This window comes from Brassica rapa, unplaced genomic scaffold, assembly GCF_000309985.2.
Source record: "Brassica rapa cultivar Chiifu-401-42 unplaced genomic scaffold, CAAS_Brap_v3.01 Scaffold0262, whole genome shotgun sequence".
Lineage (NCBI taxonomy): Eukaryota > Viridiplantae > Streptophyta > Magnoliopsida > Brassicales > Brassicaceae > Brassica > Brassica rapa.
The window spans coordinates 182-22,698 of record NW_022610206.1 but is presented as its reverse complement, the minus strand read 5'-3'; the positions used below and the strand labels follow the sequence as shown (position 1 = coordinate 22,698).

General features: G+C 41.2%; 1 protein-coding gene across 1 annotated transcript; it reads left to right on the top strand.

Annotated features, from left to right (window-relative positions):
• The first annotated feature begins 569 nt into the window (after positions 1 to 569).
• On the top strand, positions 570 to 22,203 carry LOC117129970. The gene is made up of 2 exons (XM_033283157.1): positions 570 to 1,222; positions 20,242 to 22,203. The coding sequence occupies exon 2, from the start codon at positions 20,663 to 20,665 to the stop codon at positions 21,479 to 21,481; it is 819 nt and encodes a 272-aa protein (XP_033139048.1). The 5' UTR covers positions 570 to 1,222; positions 20,242 to 20,662; the 3' UTR covers positions 21,482 to 22,203.
• Positions 22,204 to 22,517: the final 314 nt, after the last annotated feature.

The following is a 22,517-nucleotide window of genomic DNA, read 5'->3' as shown; positions in this document are numbered from 1 at the left end:
AGTGAAACGGTAACAAGGAAATGTTACCTTGGGGGCTTAAGGAGAAGGGATCAGACCGTTGAGTGGATAAGGGAAGAGCGTGCCAGGCTGGAACAGGCTGTAAAGAGGCAAAGCGTGTGAGCCTTATCATCCAATCATCCGGAAAGCAACCTTGACTCTACATGCTTCAATAGTGCTCATTTCGCCTCTTGTAAACCCTTGTGCTTTCCATATAAATATGTAACCTCACTCATTAATAAGATTATGCAGTTTGAGTCTCTCTAATCTCTTAGACACTATGGTTCTCTCTTAGACTCTAAACGGCTCTATCTAGTCTCTTAATCTTTCACAAACTTCTCTTAATCTCTTCTTAAACACTCTCTCTATTCTGATTACTCTAAGGATCTCTTAATCTCATAGTTCTAAGGCACAAGAGTTCACTGGCTAATCCCTAGGCTTTGGAGAGCTCTACTCTTTTTCCCTTGCAAGGTTTTGTCCCAATGGGTTTTCCTTGTAAGGTTTTTAATGAGGGAGACTCTTCAGAGTTCCAAGCTTGGCTTAGGATCTCCTAAAGTCAAGCTTGAGGGGGAGTGTTGAACTGAAGAGAAGATAGAGCTTGTACAATAATAGGGCAAGCTCTAGAAGATGTCCAGAAGAGTTCAATCAAGCTTCAGAGGTGTTCTGAAGTAGTTATCTTGTGAAGTTAAGTCTAGGAAAGACTTAGACTGATCATGTGAAGGCTGTGAAGGAGTTAGAGAGAAGATGGAAGTATGGTGCAAAGATAGGGCGTTCAGTACGGCCTTGTACGGTCTAGGGTGAGCCATGAAGATGTCTAGTGCAACCAAGAAGGAAGATAGGGCAATGTACAAAGATAGAGCGAGTGGTACGGACAGGAGGTCCGTACCATCGACCGTACAGTCCACTCCTCACGCCCATGTCATCCGGTTAACCCCAAATCTTGATGTGCAATGTGTGGGCGGTTCAATCTGATCTTAAGTGACCGTTTGGGATACTTGGAGGGAAAGGAAGATTCAAATGGATAAGGTGAGCTGTTGGTATGAGCTGGAAAGGTAAAGGTGCTTTACCTTTACGGCCTTGACTCATCTTATCCATCCAATTCAAATGAAGCAATCTGAGCCCTTTACCTTGAGTCAAATCGCCAGCTAGCTCCAGCAACATCAAGACCAGTCTTCTCTCATCCTCACCATCCATTTTATCTTGTATTTACAGCCTTAGGATCTAGGTTTGTGATCTGAGTGTGCAAAGGCATATATAAGCCTCTTATCATCATTTTGTAAACTCTTAAGGGAGTAAGGGGGTTTTCCCCTCTCCACTTCATGAATGATAAACTTGTTCTTGAATCTAAAACCCTAATCTCTAATCTCTTATTCTCCTAATCTCTCAGTCTCTTAATCTTTGTTCCTAAGTCTCTTATTCACTCATAAACACTCTCATCAATCTCTCCTTCTAAATCACCTAGAGCAAGCTCTCATCTTTATCCATTGGAGTATACACACACACATACAACAAGAGAAGAGAACTCTACAAATCTCACACCAGGAAGCTGAATAAATCTCATAGGAGTTAGGATGAAGAAGCTATCCCACTTTCAAATCAGGTGATCCCAGTTTTCCTGTTTGGGAATATGACAGCTTCTTTGTCATTCTAATCAAACCAGGATGAATCGCGATGTAAGAAGGTTCATTTTGAAACATAAAGTAGTGGAGAATTACCAGGAAGCTGAATAAATCTCATAGGAGTTAGGATGAAGAAGCTATCCCACTTTCAAATCAGGTGATCCCAGTTTTCCTGTTTGGGAATATGACAGCTTCTTTGTCATTCTAATCAAACCAGGATGAATCGCGATGTAAGAAGCTTGATTTTGATACATAAAGTAGTGGAGAATCACCAGGAAGTCGAATAAATCTCATAGGAGTTAGGATGAAGAAGCTATCCCACTTTCAAATCAGGTGATCCCAGTTTTCCTGTTTGGGAATATGACAGCTTCTTTGTCATTCTAATCAAACCAGGATGAATCGCGATGTAAGAAGCTTCATTTTGAAACATAGAGTGGAGAATCACCAGGAAGCTGAATAAATCTCATAGGATTTAGGATGAAGAAGCTATCCCACTTTCAAATTACGTGATCCCAGTTTTCCTGTTTGGGAATATGACAGCTTCTTTGTCATTCTAATCAAACCAGGATGAATCGCGATGTAAGAAGCTTGATTTTGATACATAAAGTAGTGGAGAATCATCAGGAAGCTGAATAAATCTCATAGGAGTTAGGATGAAGAAGCTATCCCACTTTCAAATCAGGTGATCCCAGTTTTCCTGTTTGGGAATATGACAGCTTCTTTGTCATTCTAATCAAACCAGGATGAATCGCGATGTAAGAAGCTTCATTTTGAAACATAAAGTAGTGGAGAATTACCAGGAAGCTGAATAAATCTCATAGGAATTAGGATGAAGAAGCTATCCCACTTTCAAATCAGGTGATCCCAGTTTTCCTGTTTGGGAATATGACAGCTTCTTTGTCATTCTAATCAAACCAGGATGAATCGCGATGTAAGAAGCTTGATTTTGATACATAAAGTAGTGGAGAATCACCAGGAAGTCGAATAAATCTCATAGGAGTTAGGATGAAGAAGCTATCCCACTTTCAAATCAGGTGATCCCAGTTTTCCTGTTTGGGAATATGACAGCTTCTTTGTCATTCTAATCAAACCAGGATGAATCGCGATGTAAGAAGCTTGATTTTGATACATAAAGTAGTGGAGAATCACCAGGAAGTCGAATAAATCTCATAGGAGTTAGGATGAAGAAGCTATCCCACTTTCAAATCAGGTGATCCCAGTTTTCCTGTTTGGGAATATGACAGCTTCTTTGTCATTCTAATCAAACCAGGATGAATCGCGATGTAAGAAGCTTGATTTTGATACATAAAGTAGTGGAGAATCAGCAGGAAGCTGAATAAATCTCATAGGAGTTAGGATGAAGAAGCTATCCCACTTTCAAATCAGGTGATCCCAGTTTTCCTGTTTGGGAATATGACAGCTTCTTTGTCATTCTAATCAAACCAAGATGAATCGTGCTGTAAGAACCTTGATTTTGATACATAAACTAGTGGAGAATCACCAGGAAGTCGAATAAATCTCATAGAAGTTAGGATGAAGAAGCTATCCCACTTTCAAATCAAGTGATCCTAGTTTTTCTGTTTGGGAATATGACAGCTTCTTTGTCATTCTAATCATACCAGGATGAATTGCGATGTAAGAAGCTTGATTTTGATACATAAAATAGTGGGGAATCACCAGAAGTCGAATAAATCTCATAGGAGTTAGGATGAAGAAGCTATCCCACTTTCAAATCAGGTGATCCCAGTTTTCCTGTTTGGGAATATGACAGCTTCTTTGTCATTCTAATCAAACCAGGATGAATTGCGATGTAAGAAGCTTGATTTTGATACATAAAGTAGTGGAGAATCACCAGGAAGCTGAATAAATCTCATAGGAGTTAGGATGAAGAAGCTATCCCACTTTCAAATCAGGTGATCCCAGTTTTCCTGTTTGGGAATATGACAGCTTCTTTGTCATTCTAATCAAACCAGGATGAATCGCGATGTAAGAAGCTTGATTTTGAAACATAAAGTAGTGGAGAATCACCAGGAAGCTGAATAAATCTCATAGGAGTTAGGATGAAGAAGCTATCCCACTTTCAAATCAGGTGATCCCAGTTTTCCTGTTTGGGAATATGACAGCTTCTTTGTCATTCTAATCAAACCAGGATGAATCGCGATGTAAGAAGCTTGATTTTGAAACATAAAGTAGTGGAGAATCACCAGGAAGCTGAATAAATCTCATAGGAGTTAGGATGAAGAAGCTATCCCACTTTCAAATCAGGTGATCCCAGTTTTCCTGTTTGGGAATATGACAGCTTCTTTGTCATTCTAATCAAACCAGGATGAATCGCGATGTAAGAAGCTTGATTTTGAACATAAAGTAGTGGAGAATCACCAGGAAGCTGAATAAATCTCATAGGAGTTAGGATGAAGAAGCTATCCCACTTTCAAATCAGGTGATCCCAGTTTTCCTGTTTGGGAATATGACAGCTTCTTTGTCATTCTAATCAAACCAGGATGAATCGCGATGTAAGAAGCTTGATTTTGATACATAAAGTAGTGGAGAATCATCAGGAAGCTGAATAAATCTCATAGGAGTTAGGATGAAGAAGCTATCCCACTTTCAAATCAGGTGATCCCAGTTTTCCTGTTTGGGAATATGACAGCTTCTTTGTCATTCTAATCAAACCAGGCTGAATCGCGATGTAAGAAGCTTGATTTGGTACATAAAGTAGTTGAGAATCACCAGGAAGCTGAATAAATCTCATAGGAGTTAGGATGAAGAAGCTATCCCACTTTCAAATCAGGTGATCCCAGTTTTCCTGTTTGGGAATATGACAGCTTCTTTGTCATTCTAATCAAACCAGGATGAATCGCGATGTAAGAAGCTTGATTTTGATACATAAAGTAGTGGAGAATCACCAGGAAGTCGAATAAATCTCATAGGAGTTAGGATGAAGAAGCTATCCCACTTTCAAATCAGGTGATCCCAGTTTTCCTGTTTGGGAATATGACAGCTTCTTTGTCATTCTAATCAAACCAGGATGAATCGCGATGTAAGAAGCTTGATTTTGATACATAAAGTAGTGGAGAATCACCAGGAAGTCGAATAAATCTCATAGGAGTTAGGATGAAGAAGCTATCCCACTTTCAAATCAGGTGATCCCAGTTTTCCTGTTTGGGAATATGACAGCTTCTTTGTCATTCTAATCAAACCAGGATGAATCGCGATGTAAGAAGCTTGATTTTGATACATAAAGTAGTGGAGAATCACCAGGAAGCTGAATAAATCTCATAGGAGTTAGGATGAAGAAGCTATCCCACTTTCAAATCAGGTGATCCCAGTTTTCCTGTTTGGGAATATGACAGCTTCTTTGTCATTCTAATCAAACCAGGATGAATCGCGATGTAAGAAGCTTGATTTTGATACATAAAGTAGTGGAGAATCACCAGGAAGTCGAATAAATCTCATAGGAGTTAGGATGAAGAAGCTATCCCACTTTCAAATCAGGTGATCCCAGTTTTCCTGTTTGGGAATATGACAGCTTCTTTGTCATTCTAATCAAACCAGGATGAATCGCGATGTAAGAAGCTTGATTTTGATACATAAAGTAGTGGAGAATCACCAGGAAGTCGAATAAATCTCATAGGAGTTAGGATGAAGAAGCTATCCCACTTTCAAATCAGGTGATCCCAGTTTTCCTGTTTGGGAATATGACAGCTTCTTTGTCATTCTAATCAAACCAGGATGAATCGCGATGTAAGAAGCTTGATTTTGATACATAAAGTAGTGGAGAATCACCAGGAAGCTGAATAAATCTCATAGGAGTTAGGATGAAGAAGCTATCCCACTTTCAAATCAGGTGATCCCAGTTTTCCTGTTTGGGAATATGACAGCTTCTTTGTCATTCTAATCAAACCAGGATGAATCGCGATGTAAGAAGCTTGATTTTGAACATAAAGTAGTGGAGAATCACCAGGAAGCTGAATAAATCTCATAGGAGTTAGGATGAAGAAGCTATCCCACTTTCAAATCAGGTGATCCCAGTTTTCCTGTTTGGGAATATGACAGCTTCTTTGTCATTCTAATCAAACCAGGATGAATCGCGATGTAAGAAGCTTGATTTTGAACATAAAGTAGTGGAGAATCACCAGGAAGCTGAATAAATCTCATAGGAGTTAGGATGAAGAAGCTATCCCACTTTCAAATCAGGTGATCCCAGTTTTCCTGTTTGGGAATATGACAGCTTCTTTGTCATTCTAATCAAACCAGGATGAATCGCGATGTAAGAAGCTTGATTTTGAAACATAAAGTAATGGAGAATCACCAGGAAGCTGAATAAATCTCATAGGAGTTAGGATGAAGAAGCTATCCCACTTTCAAATCAGGTGATCCCAGTTTTCCTGTTTGGGAATATGACAGCTTCTTTGTCATTCTAATCAAACCAGGATGAATCGCGATGTAAGAAGCTTAATTTTGAAACATAAAGTAGAGGAGAATCACCAGGAAGCCGAATAAATCTCATAGGAGTTAGGATGAAGAAGCTATCCCACTTTCAAATCAGGTGATCCCAGTTTTCCTGTTTGGGAATATGACAGCTTCTTTGTCATTCTAATCAAACCAGGATGAATCGCGATGTAAGAAGCTTGATTTTGATACATAAAGTAGTGGAGAATCACCAGGAAGTCGAATAAATCTCATAGGAGTTAGGATGAAGAAGCTATCCCACTTTCAAATCAGGTGATCCCAGTTTTCCTGTTTGGGAATATGACAGCTTCTTTGTCATTCTAATCAAACCAGGATGAATCGCGATGTAAGAAGCTTGATTTTGAACATAAAGTAGTGGAGAATCACCAGGAAGCTGAATAAATCTCATAGGAGTTAGGATGAAGAAGCTATCCCACTTTCAAATCAGGTGATCCCAGTTTTCCTGTTTGGGAATATGACAGCTTCTTTGTCATTCTAATCAAACCAGGATGAATCGCGATGTAAGAAGCTTGATTTTGATACATAAAGTAGTGGAGAATCACCAGGAAGCTGAATAAATCTCATAGGAGTTAGGATGAAGAAGCTATCCCACTTTCAAATCAGGTGATCCCAGTTTTCCTGTTTGGGAATATGACAGCTTCTTTGTCATTCTAATCAAACCAGGATGAATCGCGATGTAAGAAGCTTGATTTTGATACATAAAGTAGTGGAGAATCACCAGGAAGCTGAATAAATCTCATAGGAGTTAGGATGAAGAAGCTATCCCACTTTCAAATCAGGTGATCCCAGTTTTCCTGTTTGGGAATATGACAGCTTCTTTGTCATTCTAATCAAACCAGGATGAATCGCGATGTAAGAAGCTTGATTTTGAACATAAAGTAGTGGAGAATCACCAGGAAGCTGAATAAATCTCATAGGAGTTAGGATGAAGAAGCTATCCCACTTTCAAATCAGGTGATCCCAGTTTTCCTGTTTGGGAATATGACAGCTTCTTTGTCATTCTAATCAAACCAGGATGAATCGCGATGTAAGAAGCTTGATTTTGAAACATAAAGTAGTGGAGAATCACCAGGAAGCTGAATAAATCTCATAGGAGTTAGGATGAAGAAGCTATCCCACTTTCAAATCAGGTGATCCCAGTTTTCCTGTTTGGGAATATGACAGCTTCTTTGTCATTCTAATCAAACCAGGATGAATCGCGATGTAAGAAGCTTGATTTTGATACATAAAGTAGTGGAGAATCACCAGGAAGTCGAATAAATCTCATAGGAGTTAGGATGAAGAAGCTATCCCACTTTCAAATCAGGTGATCCCAGTTTTCCTGTTTGGGAATATGACAGCTTCTTTGTCATTCTAATCAAACCAGGATGAATCGCGATGTAAGAAGCTTGATTTTGATACATAAAGTAGTGGAGAATCACCAGGAAGCTGAATAAATCTCATAGGAGTTAGGATGAAGAAGCTATCCCACTTTCAAATCAGGTGATCCCAGTTTTCCTGTTTGGGAATATGACAGCTTCTTTGTCATTCTAATCAAACCAGGATGAATCGCGATGTAAGAAGCTTGATTTTGATACATAAAGTAGTGGAGAATCACCAGGAAGTCGAATAAATCTCATAGGAGTTAGGATGAAGAAGCTATCCCACTTTCAAATCAGGTGATCCCAGTTTTCCTGTTTGGGAATATGACAGCTTCTTTGTCATTCTAATCAAACCAGGATGAATCGCGATGTAAGAAGCTTGATTTTGATACATAAAGTAGTGGAGAATCACCAGGAAGCTGAATAAATCTCATAGGAGTTAGGATGAAGAAGCTATCCCACTTTCAAATCAGGTGATCCCAGTTTTCCTGTTTGGGAATATGACAGCTTCTTTGTCATTCTAATCAAACCAGGATGAATCGCGATGTAAGAAGCTTGATTTTGAAACATAAAGTAATGGAGAATCACCAGAAGCTGAATAAATCTCATAGGAGTTAGGATGAAGAAGCTATCCCACTTTCAAATCAGGTGATCCCAGTTTTCCTGTTTGGGAATATGACAGCTTCTTTGTCATTCTAATCAAACCAGGATGAATCGCGATGTAAGAAGCTTGATTTTGAAACATAAAGTAGTGGAGAATCACCAGGAAGCCGAATAAATCTCATAGGAGTTAGGATGAAGAAGCTATCCCACTTTCAAATCAGGTGATCCCAGTTTTCCTGTTTGGGAATATGACAGCTTCTTTGTCATTCTAATCAAACCAGGATGAATCGCGATGTAAGAAGCTTGATTTTGATACATAAAGTAGTGGAGAATCACCAGGAAGTCGAATAAATCTCATAGGAGTTAGGATGAAGAAGCTATCCCACTTTCAAATCAGGTGATCCCAGTTTTCCTGTTTGGGAATATGACAGCTTCTTTGTCATTCTAATCAAACCAGGATGAATCGCGATGTAAGAAGCTTGATTTTGAAACATAAAGTAGTGGAGAATCACCAGGAAGCTGAATAAATCTCATAGGAGTTAGGATGAAGAAGCTATCCCACTTTCAAATCAGGTGATCCCAGTTTTCCTGTTTGGGAATATGACAGCTTCTTTGTCATTCTAATCAAACCAGGATGAATCGCGATGTAAGAAGCTTGATTTTGATACATAAAGTAGTGGAGAATCACCAGGAAGCTGAATAAATCTCATAGGAGTTAGGATGAAGAAGCTATCCCACTTTCAAATCAGGTGATCCCAGTTTTCCTGTTTGGGAATATGACAGCTTCTTTGTCATTCTAATCAAACCAGGATGAATCGCGATGTAAGAAGCTTGATTTTGATACATAAAGTAGTGGAGAATCACCAGGAAGCTGAATAAATCTCATAGGAGTTAGGATGAAGAAGCTATCCCACTTTCAAATCAGGTGATCCCAGTTTTCCTGTTTGGGAATATGACAGCTTCTTTGTCATTCTAATCAAACCAGGATGAATCGCGATGTAAGAAGCTTGATTTTGATACATAAAGTATGGAGAATCACCAGGAAGCTGAATAAATCTCATAGGAGTTAGGATGAAGAAGCTATCCCACTTTCAAATCAGGTGATCCCAGTTTTCCTGTTTGGGAATATGACAGCTTCTTTGTCATTCTAATCAAACCAGGATGAATCGCGATGTAAGAAGCTTAATTTTGAAACATAAAGTAGAGGAGAATCACCAGGAAGCCGAATAAATCTCATAGGAGTTAGGATGAAGAAGCTATCCCACTTTCAAATCAGGTGATCCCAGTTTTCCTGTTTGGGAATATGACAGCTTCTTTGTCATTCTAATCAAACCAGGATGAATCGCGATGTAAGAAGCTTGATTTTGATACATAAAGTAGTGGAGAATCACCAGGAAGTCGAATAAATCTCATAGGAGTTAGGATGAAGAAGCTATCCCACTTTCAAATCAGGTGATCCCAGTTTTCCTGTTTGGGAATATGACAGCTTCTTTGTCATTCTAATCAAACCAGGATGAATCGCGATGTAAGAAGCTTGATTTTGATACATAAAGTAGTGGAGAATCATCAGGAAGCTGAATAAATCTCATAGGAGTTAGGATGAAGAAGCTATCCCACTTTCAAATCAGGTGATCCCAGTTTTCCTGTTTGGGAATATGACAGCTTCTTTGTCATTCTAATCAAACCAGGATGAATCGCGATGTAAGAAGATTGATTTTGATACATAAAGTAGTGGAGAATCACCAGGAAGTCGAATAAATCTCATAGGAGTTAGGATGAAGAAGTTATCCCACTTTCAAATCAGGTGATCCCAGTTTTCCTGTTTGGGAATATGACAGCTTCTTTGTCATTCTAATGAAACCAGGATGAATCGCGATGTAAGAAGCTTGATTTTGATACATAAAGTAGTGGAGAATCACCAGGAAGCTGAATAAATCTCATAGGAGTTAGGATGAAGAAGCTATCCCACTTTCAAATCAGGTGATCCCAGTTTTCCTGTTTGGGAATATGACAGCTTCTTTGTCATTCTAATCAAACCAGGATGAATCGCGATGTAAGAAGCTTGATTTTGATACATAAAGTAGTGGAGAATCACAAGGAAGCTGAATAAATCTCATAGGAGTTAGGATGAAGAAGCTATCCCACTTTCAAATCAGGTGATCCCAGTTTTCCTGTTTGGGAATATGACAGCTTCTTTGTCATTCTAATCAAACCAGGATGAATCGCGATGTAAGAAGCTTCATTTTGAAACATAAAGTAGTGGAGAATCACCAGGTGTTGAGTTGAGCTGAGTATATGTATGAAGAGCTAAGGAGTTGAAGAGGAAAGGAGATGAGGAAGCTTAAGGGAGTTTAGGGAGAGCATGGTACGGACGCCGTACTGTTGAGTTGAGCTGAGTATATGTATGAAGAGCTAAGGAGTTGAAGAGGAAAGGAGATGAGGAAGCTTAAGGGAGTTTAGGGAGAGCATGGTACGGACGTCCGTACAAGGCCGTACAAGCCGTACAGTCCGTACCATCCAAGCCTCAACCAAAGTTACCTTGCACAAGTGAAACGGTAACTATGGAAGAGTTACTCAAGAGGAGAAGGATCAGACCGTTTAAGGGATAAGGGACGCGCATTGCCAGGCTGGGACAGGCTGGAAAGCTAAAGCAACTTAGTCCAAGATGCCATAAGCGTGTGATGCTTATTAGTGGTTGATTTGAATCCTTAACCTTGACCTCACATGCTTTCTCTTTACCTTTGCGATTTGTAAACCCTAGTAGCTCTCCTATATATTGTAACTCATCAACACTAATAAAGATTATGCAGTTTGAGTCTCTCTAATCTCTTAGACACTATGGTTTTCTCTTAGACTCTAAACGGCTCTATCTAGTATCTTAATCTCTCACAAACTTCTCTTAATCACTTCTTAAACACTCTCTTTATTCTGATTACTCTAAAGATCTCTTAATCTCATATGGTATCAGAGCCAGGTTCATTTGAATCTGGGGTTTGATCTTTAGAGAGTTACAAGCTAACATCTTTGAAGCTACACGCGAGTAGTCTTGGAGGTGTTGAAGCTGTGGTACGTTCTAGTGAAGCTGTGCTACGTTCTGTGGGTTTGCGTGATTCTAGACTCAAGGTTGGTGTGTACAAGATCCAAGATTCAAGTTTTCAAGTCAAGCAAAGATGGAACATGGGATGAACATGAGGATGAAGGTAGCGGTTACTTTCAAAGGTAGCAACTACCTTGTGTGGTCTCGGATGGTGAAGACTGCGGTGGGAAGTAAGGGTTTGTGGGGGCACATCACAACAGGGGAGGCTCCGAAACTCATTACTCAGGGAGGAGATCAAGAAGAGGTCTCCAATGAAGCGGCTGTGGAGAAATGGCAACAAGAAGACATGCTGGTGATGACGGTTCTACACGCATCCTTGGACCCAGCTATCTTGGATGCTTACAGCTACTGTGAATCAGCCAAAGAGCTGTGGGACACGCTGAAGAAGGTGCATGGGAACACTTCCAACCTCAGCCGTGTGTTTGAAGTGAAGCTAGCGATCAACCGTCTTGCACAAGAGGACATGGAGTTCACTAAGCACTTGGGGAGGTTCAGGTCCTTATGGTCAGAGCTGGAGATGCTGAGGCCGAGCACAACTGATCCAGATCAGCTGAATGAAAGGCGCGAGCAAGACAAGGTCTTTGGGTTGCTTCTCACACTGAACCCGGCCTACACTCAACTCATTCAGCACATGTTGAGGTCAGACAAGCTTCCGGACCTTGAGGAGGTGTGTGCGCAAATCCAAAGGGAGCAGGGATCTATGGGGTTGTTTGGAGGAAAGGGGGAGCTCTCTCTTGCCAATCAAGCAGCTCATGAGGACTCGACCGAGGCTCCACAAGCAAACAAGGCATCTCACGGGAAGTATGAGGACAGGAAGTTCAATGGCAACTGTGATCATTGCAAGAAGCATGGTCATAAGAAGAGCCAATGCTGGATACTACACCCACACCTCAAGCCGGCCAAGTTCATGAAGGAGCGTGAGGGAAGGGCAAATGTGACTGAAGGTTCAAGTGGAGCTAGCACCAGCAAGATGAGTGAAGTGGATGGGCTTGGAGGCAATGATGGGAATGGGAAGTCTCTTGTGGCTTACACTGGCGCCTCAAGCTCACGCAGCAATGATGACTACATCAAGAGATCAGACCTTGATGCACTCTTCAAAATGCTAAAGGAAAACGGTAACACTTATGGTTATTCCTTTGGAGCTTCTATGATTGCATATAAGGATGATCACTTGATTAGAGAGCTAGTAAAACGGTTAGAAACTAGGAATGAGTATAGAAATGCCCACATTGCTAGAACTGATAGGATGCATCCATTACTTAGTAATCTATGTCATAATGCTAAACGAGTAGGTAAACCATTGATTGTTGATTCTGGTGCATCACATCATATGATAAGTGATGAGAACTTGATTAAGGATATAGAACCTACGCATGGGCATGTGATGATAGCAAATGGGGATAAGATACCTATTAGAGGAATAGGAAAGCTTAAGTTGTTTAACAAAGAATCTAGAGCTTTTTACATGCCTGAATTCACATCAAACCTATTATCTGTGAAGAAATGTACTAATGATTTACAATGCAATGTTATCTTTAGTCCTAATGATGTGAAGTTTCAGGATATTGAGAGCAGCAGATTGATTGGGAAAGGGGTGACTAAGGGAGATCTCTATATGCTTGAAGAACTCACTTCTGTTCCTGATTATAGTTGCTCGTTTACTTCTGCTTTGTTGAATAAAAATGCATTGTGGCATGCTAGAGTAGGACACCCTCATGTTATTGAGATGAAGACCAAGGAGAGACAGTAACTTTAGAGTTTTACTGTGGTAACTTTATTTTAACCACAGTAACTACTTGGGAAGTTATCTGATGAGATGAGAAGGTAACTTAGTGAAGAGAAGAAGGTAAACTCGACCAAAGAGGATAAGGAAGGATAAGGGAGCACTTTGACAGCCTGTATGATGCTGGAAAGGAGAGAATGCTTTTTCACTAGTGCAAGCATGTGAGAAAGCACAGCCAAGTGATTCAAAAGGAGTTCCAGCCTGTCCTTTGACTACACATGCTTATACATTTCGAAATTCCTTGTTGCTCTCTCTTTATATACTTGTAAACCCTCATCAGTTATTAATTAATGGAGTTTTGAGTCTCTCTCTCTTTATTCTCTCTCTAATCTCTTAATCTCTTTAATCTTCTCATCTGATTATCCCTGATTAGTTGAATCATGCTCTAATACACAAAAGTGTATATGGTATCAGAGCCAGGTTGCGCAAAGTGGGAGAGTGTGATTCCTTTTTCTTAAAAATCTTGAGTGTTCTTGAGTGTTCTTGGTGTTCTTAACTTCTGGGTTTCATTATCTTGGTGGCGTGAGAGGTTCTGGTGAATCCAAATCATCTCAACATGGATATGGAGCACAGACCTGAGTCAACTGTGAAGACTGAAGAGGAGAGGCATGGCGAGTGGTCAAGGTGGGCCAAAAGAGCTTTGGAAAGCTGTGGGTTATGGAGTAGTCATGGAAAGGGGAAACCTTTCATGGAAATGGCTACTGAAGAAGGTCAGACAAGAGGTCTGAAGCTGGGAAATGAAGTTGTTCAAGGAAACACTACAAAGAGTGAGATTGAAGCAACTTTAGGCAAGTCCAAGCTTGTAAGAGCCGTTGAGGACAGAGGGGTGATCCGCGGCTTGAGACAAGGAAAGGATGAGTGTTATCAGCTTGTGGGAAGGCTGAGAGAAGTATGGTCAGAGTTAGATGTGGTGAAGGCACACACATCAAATCCGAGATGTTGTCAAGAAAGGAGGAAGCAAGATGTGATCTTCAGCTTTCTTATGGAAGAGGTATGTGAGCTTGTTAAATATACTTGTGATGTGTGGGAAATGAACAGGAAGCCAGAAAGATGGAAGGGAGGTATAAGCTGTAAACCCTCATCAGTTATTAATTAATGGAGTTTTGAGTCTCTCTCTCTTTATTCTCTCTCTAATCTCTTAATCTCTTTAATCTTCTCATCTGATTATCCCTGATTAGTTGAATCATGCTCTAATACACAAAAGTGTATATGGTATCAGAGCCAGGTTGCGCAAAGTGGGAGAGTGTGATTCCTTTTTCTTAAAAATCTTGAGTGTTCTTGAGTGTTCTTGGTGTTCTTAACTTCTGGGTTTCATTATCTTGGTGGCGTGAGAGGTTCTGGTGAATCCAAATCATCTCAACATGGATATGGAGCACAGACCTGAGTCAACTGTGAAGACTGAAGAGGAGAGGCATGGCGAGTGGTCAAGGTGGGCCAAAAGAGCTTTGGAAAGCTGTGGGTTATGGAGTAGTCATGGAAAGGGGAAACCTTTCATGGAAATGGCTACTGAAGAAGGTCAGACAAGAGGTCTGAAGCTGGGAAATGAAGTTGTTCAAGGAAACACTACAAAGAGTGAGATTGAAGCAACTTTAGGCAAGTCCAAGCTTGTAAGAGCCGTTGAGGACAGAGGGGTGATCCGCGGCTTGAGACAAGGAAAGGATGAGTGTTATCAGCTTGTGGGAAGGCTGAGAGAAGTATGGTCAGAGTTAGATGTGGTGAAGGCACACACATCAAATCCGAGATGTTGTCAAGAAAGGAGGAAGCAAGATGTGATCTTCAGCTTTCTTATGGAAGAGGTATGTGAGCTTGTTAAATATACTTGTGATGTGTGGGAAATGAACAGGAAGCCAGAAAGATGGAAGGGAGGTATAAGCTGTAAGAAGGGAAGGTTGAGAAAACTTTCTAAGGAGTGGTTAATGAAGAGAAGGGCATGGAGAAAGGATAGCAAGTCTGAACACTTAAGTGACAGGATGAGTGTGATCTTGAAGAGAATCAAGGATGTACTTCAGCAGATGGTTATAGGAGAGTGTTCATACTCAGCTTACATGGGAGAAACAGTAGGAGACAGTGCGGGTATGAGAGGAATGGATACCAAGAGGACAGATGAGTGTGTGACAAAGAAGGAATGGGATGAGTTGGTTAAGCATGTGTATGCTTTGGCTACGACCCGGAGTCTGGGTGCTCCTGCCAAAGCATCCACATCTAAACCCATCATCATTGACTCTGGAGCAACACACCACATGATCAGTGACAAGAGACTAATCAGTGAGGTTAAAGCAGCAACAGGGAGTGTCATGATAGCCAATGGTACCAGGATCCCAATAGAAGGAGTGGGAAACCTCAAGCTGTTTGAGAAGAACTCCACTGCCTTCTACCTACCTCAGTTTACATCCAATCTAATCTCAGTTAAGAAGGCTACAGTTGATCTGGATTGTCAAGTAGTTTTCAGACCAAATGAAGTTGAGTTCCAGGATTTGAAGACTGGAAGGGTTATTGGCAGAGGAGACAGCAAGCATCAGCTCTATCATCTCCAAACAACTGAGGCGCCTAGTCCTGTGGAGTCTGTGTGTTTAAGCAGCACAACGGATAGGTGTGATAATCTCACATGGCATGCAAGGCTGGGACATCCTCATGCCAAGGCAATTGAACTGATTCTACCAAGTATGGCGTTCAATCACTTGGAGTGTGAAGCTTGTATACTTGGAAAGCACTGTAGGACTGTCTTCCCAACATCAGAAACCAGATATGAGAATTGCTTTGATCTGGTGCATTCAGACGTGTGGACAGCTCCCTGTATGTCTAGAGACAGCCATAAGTACTTTGTGACTTTCATTGATGAGAAGTCAAAGTACACATGGATCACCATGATTCCCTCCAAAGACAGAGTCCTAGAAGCCTTCATGAACTTCCAAGCATATGTTACTAATCAGTACAATGCCACTGTGAAGATTCTGAGGTCTGATAATGGAGGAGAATACACTAGCAATGCTTTCAAGAGTCATCTTGCAAAGCATGGGATTGTGCAACAAACTAGCTGTCCTTACACACCACAACAAAATGGGGTGGCTGAGAGGAAGAACAGACATTTGATGGAGGTTGCGAGATCAATAATGTTCCACATGAATGTCCCTAAGAGGTTTTGGAGTGATGCTGTTCAGACTGCTTGCTATCTCATCAATAGAGTGCCAACCCGTGTCTTGAAGAAACTGTCTCCCTTTGAAGTACTGAACAAGACCAAGCCACACATTGATCATTTGAGAGTCTTTGGGTGCTTATGTTATGTGATGATTCCCGGAGAAAGAAGGAACAAGCTAGAAGCAAAGAGTACTAAAGCTATGTTCATTGGGTACTCAATCACTCAGAAAGGCTACAAATGTTATGATCCAATAACTAGGAGGGTTATGGTATCTAGAGAAGTGAAGTTTGTTGAGTCTAAAGGGTATTATGAGGAGAAGAAATGGGAAGACCTAGAGGATCTGTCCAGAGCTCCATCAGAGAAGGCAACAACATTGAGAGTGTTGTTGGAGAGGCTAGGGATAGGATTATCCCAAGATCAGGAACCAGGAAGAACAGGACCTTCTAATCAAGCTGGAGAAGCTGGAGGAACAACCCCTCTTGATCATGAGAGGGGGAATGGATCTGAATCAGGGGAGCAGGAGCATAACCAAGAGGATTCAGGTCAGCATGATCAGGAGGAGACACAAGAAGTAGAGAGTGAAGCTCAGTCAGGTGGAAATGAGCAGGGAGAACCTACTGGTTTAAGAGAGGAAGCACAAGAGAATGTTCAGGCTGAAGAACAGGTTGAGACCTTGCGGAGGAGCACAAGGATAAGGAGGGATCCTTCCAACTGGGTAAACACGAGAGTGTACTACAATGCCCAGGCTGTGGAGCATCCCTCTCAAGCCGTGTGTTCCTTTGCTGAGTTTCCAGAAGAGCACATGGTGTTTATGTGTAACTTGGATGAGAATGAGATACCAAGATCTTATGAAGAAGCTATGAAGCACAAGGTTTGGAGAGATTCAGTAGGAGATGAAAGGGATGCAATGATCAGGAATGATACTTGGTATGAGAGTGAGTTACCTAAAGGGAAGAAGGCAGTTTCAAGCAGATGGATCTTCACCATCAAGTACCTTGCAAATGGAGAGATAGATAGGCGCAAGACTAGGCTGGTTGCAAGAGGATTTACACAGACTTATGGGGAAGATTACATTGATACTTTTGCACCAGTGGCCAAGCTTCACACAATTCGAATTGTGTTATCTATTGCAACAAACTTGGAGTGGGATTTGTGGCAAATGGATGTGAAGAATGCTTTCTTGCAAGGTGAACTTGAAGATGAAGTATACATGCATCCACCTCCTGGTCTTGAGCATCTAGTAAAGCCAGGGAATGTTTTGAGATTGAAGAAAGCAATATATGGGTTGAAACAGTCACCTAGAGCTTGGTACAGGAAGCTGAGTACAACACTCAATGGGAGAGGCTTTAGGAAGTCTGAACTAGATCACACTCTCTTCACCTTGACAGGACCTTCAGGGAGCATTGTGATTCTAGTGTATGTGGATGATTTGATTATCACAGGAAGTGATAAGGCAGGGATTCAGGCTACTAAGGAGTTTCTCAAATCTGTGTTTGACATCAAGGATTTGGGAGAGATGAAGTATTTTTTGGGGATTGAGATATGCAGATCTAAGGAGGGTTTGTTTATGTCTCAAAGGAAGTACACTATGGATATGCTGAAGGAGACTGATGTGCTTGGAGGAAAGATAGCTAAGACACCTCTTGAGGAAGGGTATAAGGTCTTGCGTGAGGGGGAGGTTGAAGAGAACCAGTTGTTTGAGGATGCTAAGCTGTATAGGAGGATGGTGGGTAAGCTGATCTACTTGACTATCACCAGACCTGATATATACTTTGCTGTGAATCAAGTGAGCCAACATATGCAGGCGCCAAAGGTACATCACTGGAAGATGGTTGATAGGATACTAAGGTATTTGAGTGGCTCGCATGGACAAGGAGTTTGGATGGGTTGCAATGGCAGTACAGAAGTGGTTGGGTATTGTGATGCTGATTGGGCAGGAGATAGAGTGGACAGGAGATCAACTACTGGGTATTGTACATTCATTGGAGGGAATCTGGTTACTTGGAAGAGTAAGAAGCAGAAGGTCATCTCCTGTTCAAGTGCTGAAGCTGAGTATAGAGCTATGTTGAAGCTTACAAATGAGTTAGTGTGGATCAAGGGTATTTTGAAGCACTTGGAGATCGAGCAGACCACACCTATGACAATGCATTGTGACAATCAAGCAGCTATCCACATTGCTTCCAATTCAGTGTTTCATGAGAGAACAAAGCACATAGAAGTGGATTGTCATAAGGTGAGGCAGATGATTATCTTGGGAGTGATTCTGCCATGCTATACAAGAAGTGAAGATCAGCTTGCAGATGTGTTTACTAAGGCAGCGAGATTAAAGACAATGGAGTCCATACTATCAAGGCTTGGACTCATTGATCTTACTCCCAGGAGCTGAGCCCCTTAACCATGGAGTCTCCACTCTTTTTCCCTCATCAAGGTTTTATCCCAATGGGTTTTACTTGGTGAGGTTTTTAATGAGGGAGGTCTTCATGGTTTCCAAGCTTGACTTGTTCTATATGGTCAAGCTTGAGGGGGAGTATTGAGATGAAGACCAAGGAGAGACAGTAACTTTAGAGTTTTACTGTGGTAACTTTATTTTAACCACAGTAACTACTTGGGAAGTTATCTGATGAGATGAGAAGGTAACTTAGTGAAGAGAAGAAGGTAAACTCGACCAAAGAGGATAAGGAAGGATAAGGGAGCACTTTGACAGCCTGTATGATGCTGGAAAGGAGAGAATGCTTTTTCACTAGTGCAAGCATGTGAGAAAGCACAGCCAAGTGATTCAAAAGGAGTTCCAGCCTGTCCTTTGACTACACATGCTTATACATTTCGAAATTCCTTGTTGCTCTCTCTTTATATACTTGTAAACCCTCATCAGTTATTAATTAATGGAGTTTTGAGTCTCTCTCTCTTTATTCTCTCTCTAATCTCTTAATCTCTTTAATCTTCTCATCTGATTATCCCTGATTAGTTGAATCATGCTCTAATACACAAAAGTGTATACATGTTAAAGCTTTGAACTTAATGGTACCAGGTGTTGTGTTTGAGAACAAAGATTGTGAAGCTTGTATTTTAGGCAAGCATTGTAGAACTGTGTTTCAAAAGTCTACTACTATCTATGATAATTGCTTTGATCTAATTCATTCTGATGTGTGGACTGCCCCTTGCTTATCTAGAGATAGTTATAAGTACTTTGTCACATTCATTGATGAAAAATCCAAATACACCTGGTTAACCTTAATTCAGACCAAAGATAGGGTACTTGATGCATTTAGGAACTTTCAAACTTATGTAACTAACCATTATCATGCTAAGATTAAAATTTTGAGATCAGATAATGGAGGAGAGTACACGAGTCATGCATTCAAGCAACACTTATCACAACATGGGATCCTACATCAAACAAGCTGTCCGTATACTCCACAGCAAAATGGAGTGGCTGAGAGGAAGAATAGGCACCTCATGGAAGTGGCAAGGTCTCTTATGTTTCAGAGTAATGTTCCAAAGAGATTCTGGAGTGATGCGGTTGTTGAACTGAAGAGAAGATAGAGCTTGTACAATAATAGGGCAAGCTCTAGAAGATGTCTAGAAGAGTTCAATCAAGCTTCAGAAGTGTTCTGAAGGAGTTATCTTGTGAAGTTAAGTCTAGGAAAGACTTAGACTGATCATGTGAAGGCTGTGGAGGAGTTAGAGAGAAGATGGAAGGTTGGTGCAAAGATAGGGCGTTCAGTACGGCCTTGTACGGTCTAGGGTGATCCATGAAGGTGTTTGGGATGTCAAGAAGGAGATAAGGCAATGTGCATAGTTAGGGATAGTGGTACGGACAGGAGGTCCGTACCATCAGCCGTACAGGCCACTCCACACGCCCAAGTCATCCGGTTCAGCCCAAATCAAGATGTGCAATGTGTGGGCGGTTCAATCTGATCTTAAGTGACCGTTTAGGAGTGTGAGAGGGAAAGGGAATATACCAAAGGGATCAGAGTGAGCTGTATGTGCAAGCTGGAAAGGTAAAGGTGCTTTACCTTTACAGCAAGACCAATCTCCTCCCTTCATTCAAATGAATCAATCTGAGCTCTCCATTCAGTCAAATGTCGCCAGCTAGCTCCAGCCACATCAAGACCAGTCTTCTCTCATCCTTACCATCCATTTTATCTTTTAATTATAGCCTTAGGATCTAGGTTTGTGATATGAGTTGTGTAAAGGCATATATAAGCCTCTTATGATCACTTTGTAAACCCTTAAGCTGAGAGAGTCTCTCTTCTTCATAAACTTGTTCTTTGTTCTTATTCTCTGGTTACTAAGTCACTTAAACTTGTCACTAAGTCTCTCTAAATCTCCCATACTCTCTTTGATTCTCTTAAACTCATTTCTATTCTTCATACTTCATCATACAACAATCTCTCATCTGTTCTTACATCACTCAAGTACTGGTACTCTGAAAACCTCATATGGTATCAGAGCCAGGTTGCTCAGACTCCTGGTGAAGACTTCCGCAACAAACACAAGCTCCAGCTCACGCCAGTTCAGCTCAGTTCACTCAGCCCCAAGCGCCAGCCTTTGAAGAAGTTCCTTGACAGTTTTGCTCTTTCCAGTCTCAAGATGGAGTCCAAAAGAGTCATTGTCATCCCAGTCACTCTCAAAGGCCCCAACTACCTTCTCTGGTCACGCCTAGCCAAGACAGCCATAGGAGGAAAGGGTTTATGGAGCCATTGCATCTCAGATGCTCCAAACCACTCCAAAGGTGTCGCCACACAAGCTGAAGGTGAAGCAAGTTCCAAACCGGTCTCTGAAGACAGATGGCTACAAGAAGACCTTACTGTCCTCTCCATACTCCACAGCTCCTTGGATCCATCCATTCTTGAAGCCTACTCCTACTGTGAGAGTGCTAAAGAGCTTTGGAGTACACTTAAGAAGATCTATGGAAACCTGTCCAACCTCAGCCGAGTCTTTGAGATCAAGAAGGCCATCAACAACATGTCCCAAGAAGAAGAGGAGTTCACTACTCATCTAGGAAGGTTCAGAGCCCTTTGGTCTGAGCTAGAGATGCTTAGACCTCAATCAGTTGAGCCGGACGTGTTGAATGAAAGAAGGGAGCAAGATAAAGTGTTTGGGCTGCTCCTAACTCTCAGTCCCGCCTTCAGCGACCTCACCAAACATCTACTGAGGTCTGAGAAGCTACCTACCCTTGAAGAAGTGTGTGCTCAAGTCCAAAAGGAGGAGGGCTCACACGGATTGTTTGGAGCAAAGGAACCACTTACCTTTGCTTCACACGCTGAAGGAAGCTCTCAGTCCATGAAGCCGGTGTACAAGAAGGGGGATAGAAGAGGCCTGAAGTGTGAGCATTGCAAAAGGGATGGACACACCAAGGAGAGGTGTTGGATACTGAATCCAAGCCTCAAACCTGCCAAGTTCAAGTGAACCGTGCCCATGGAGGTTCAAGAGATCAGCTCGGATCTCTTGTTTGTAAGCAAACCTCCTAACCCTTAATAAGAGCTTGTGTCTTTATTTATTGTGCTGTGAGTGGTGTCTAGAGTCCCAGAATCTCATGTCTTGTTATTGCATTGTCTTGTGTGTTGCCATAGCTTGAATCATCATGAATGTGTTGCAGAATTGAGTAGAATGTCTCTACTGCTTGCATCATGTTTGAAAAGCTGTTTTGCATACATAAGCATGTCTCATATTGTCTAAGTTCAATCCGAGTGTGTACTGATGCTAATGCCTATGTTTAATCCATCAATGAAAGTCTAGCATCAATTAGAAATTGTCTAAGTTGCTTGCATCATTGGTTTTGATTGAAACTGTTGTGCATAGCTTTTATATGGCTCATGGATTGAACCTGTTGCATTCATATAGTTAATGCTTTAGGATTGTGCATTCATGAATTGATGCATTTAAAAACTAGCCTAAAGTGTCAATGTATTGGTAAAGCTTGCATTGTCATTTTAGAGATTGAAATCTGCTTGTTCTTGCCTTGATTGATTGGCTTGTTTCAAGTTTATATATTGTTGTGGCATTGGTGATCAAACAGGATGAATTATCTTGGTTTGATCCCAATGGGATGATCTGATCTTGCATTGAGTTGTGGTGGTGTTAGGTACACAAGGAAAGTGATACATGTAACTCGCCAACAGCCAAGAATGTAGAGACAAAGGTCTAGTTGCCATTGCATATCATCACTAGGACATGTTAGTCCATAATCTACAGGAAGTGTAGTGTGATTGATTATGCAATGAGAGATGGCCATTGCATAATACCATTGGACATCCTCCGGTCCAAAGACTACAGGAAGTGTAGCATGGGTCATTATGCAATGAGAAGTGTGTCTTGTGGGTCTCTCTATGGTGATTCAAAACACCCTAGTTCCTGGTTAAGGAAGAGAGTAAACTCACAAGAAGAAGCTATCATGAAACTGATAGTTATAAGACCATGGGGATGCATATGATCATCACAAGCT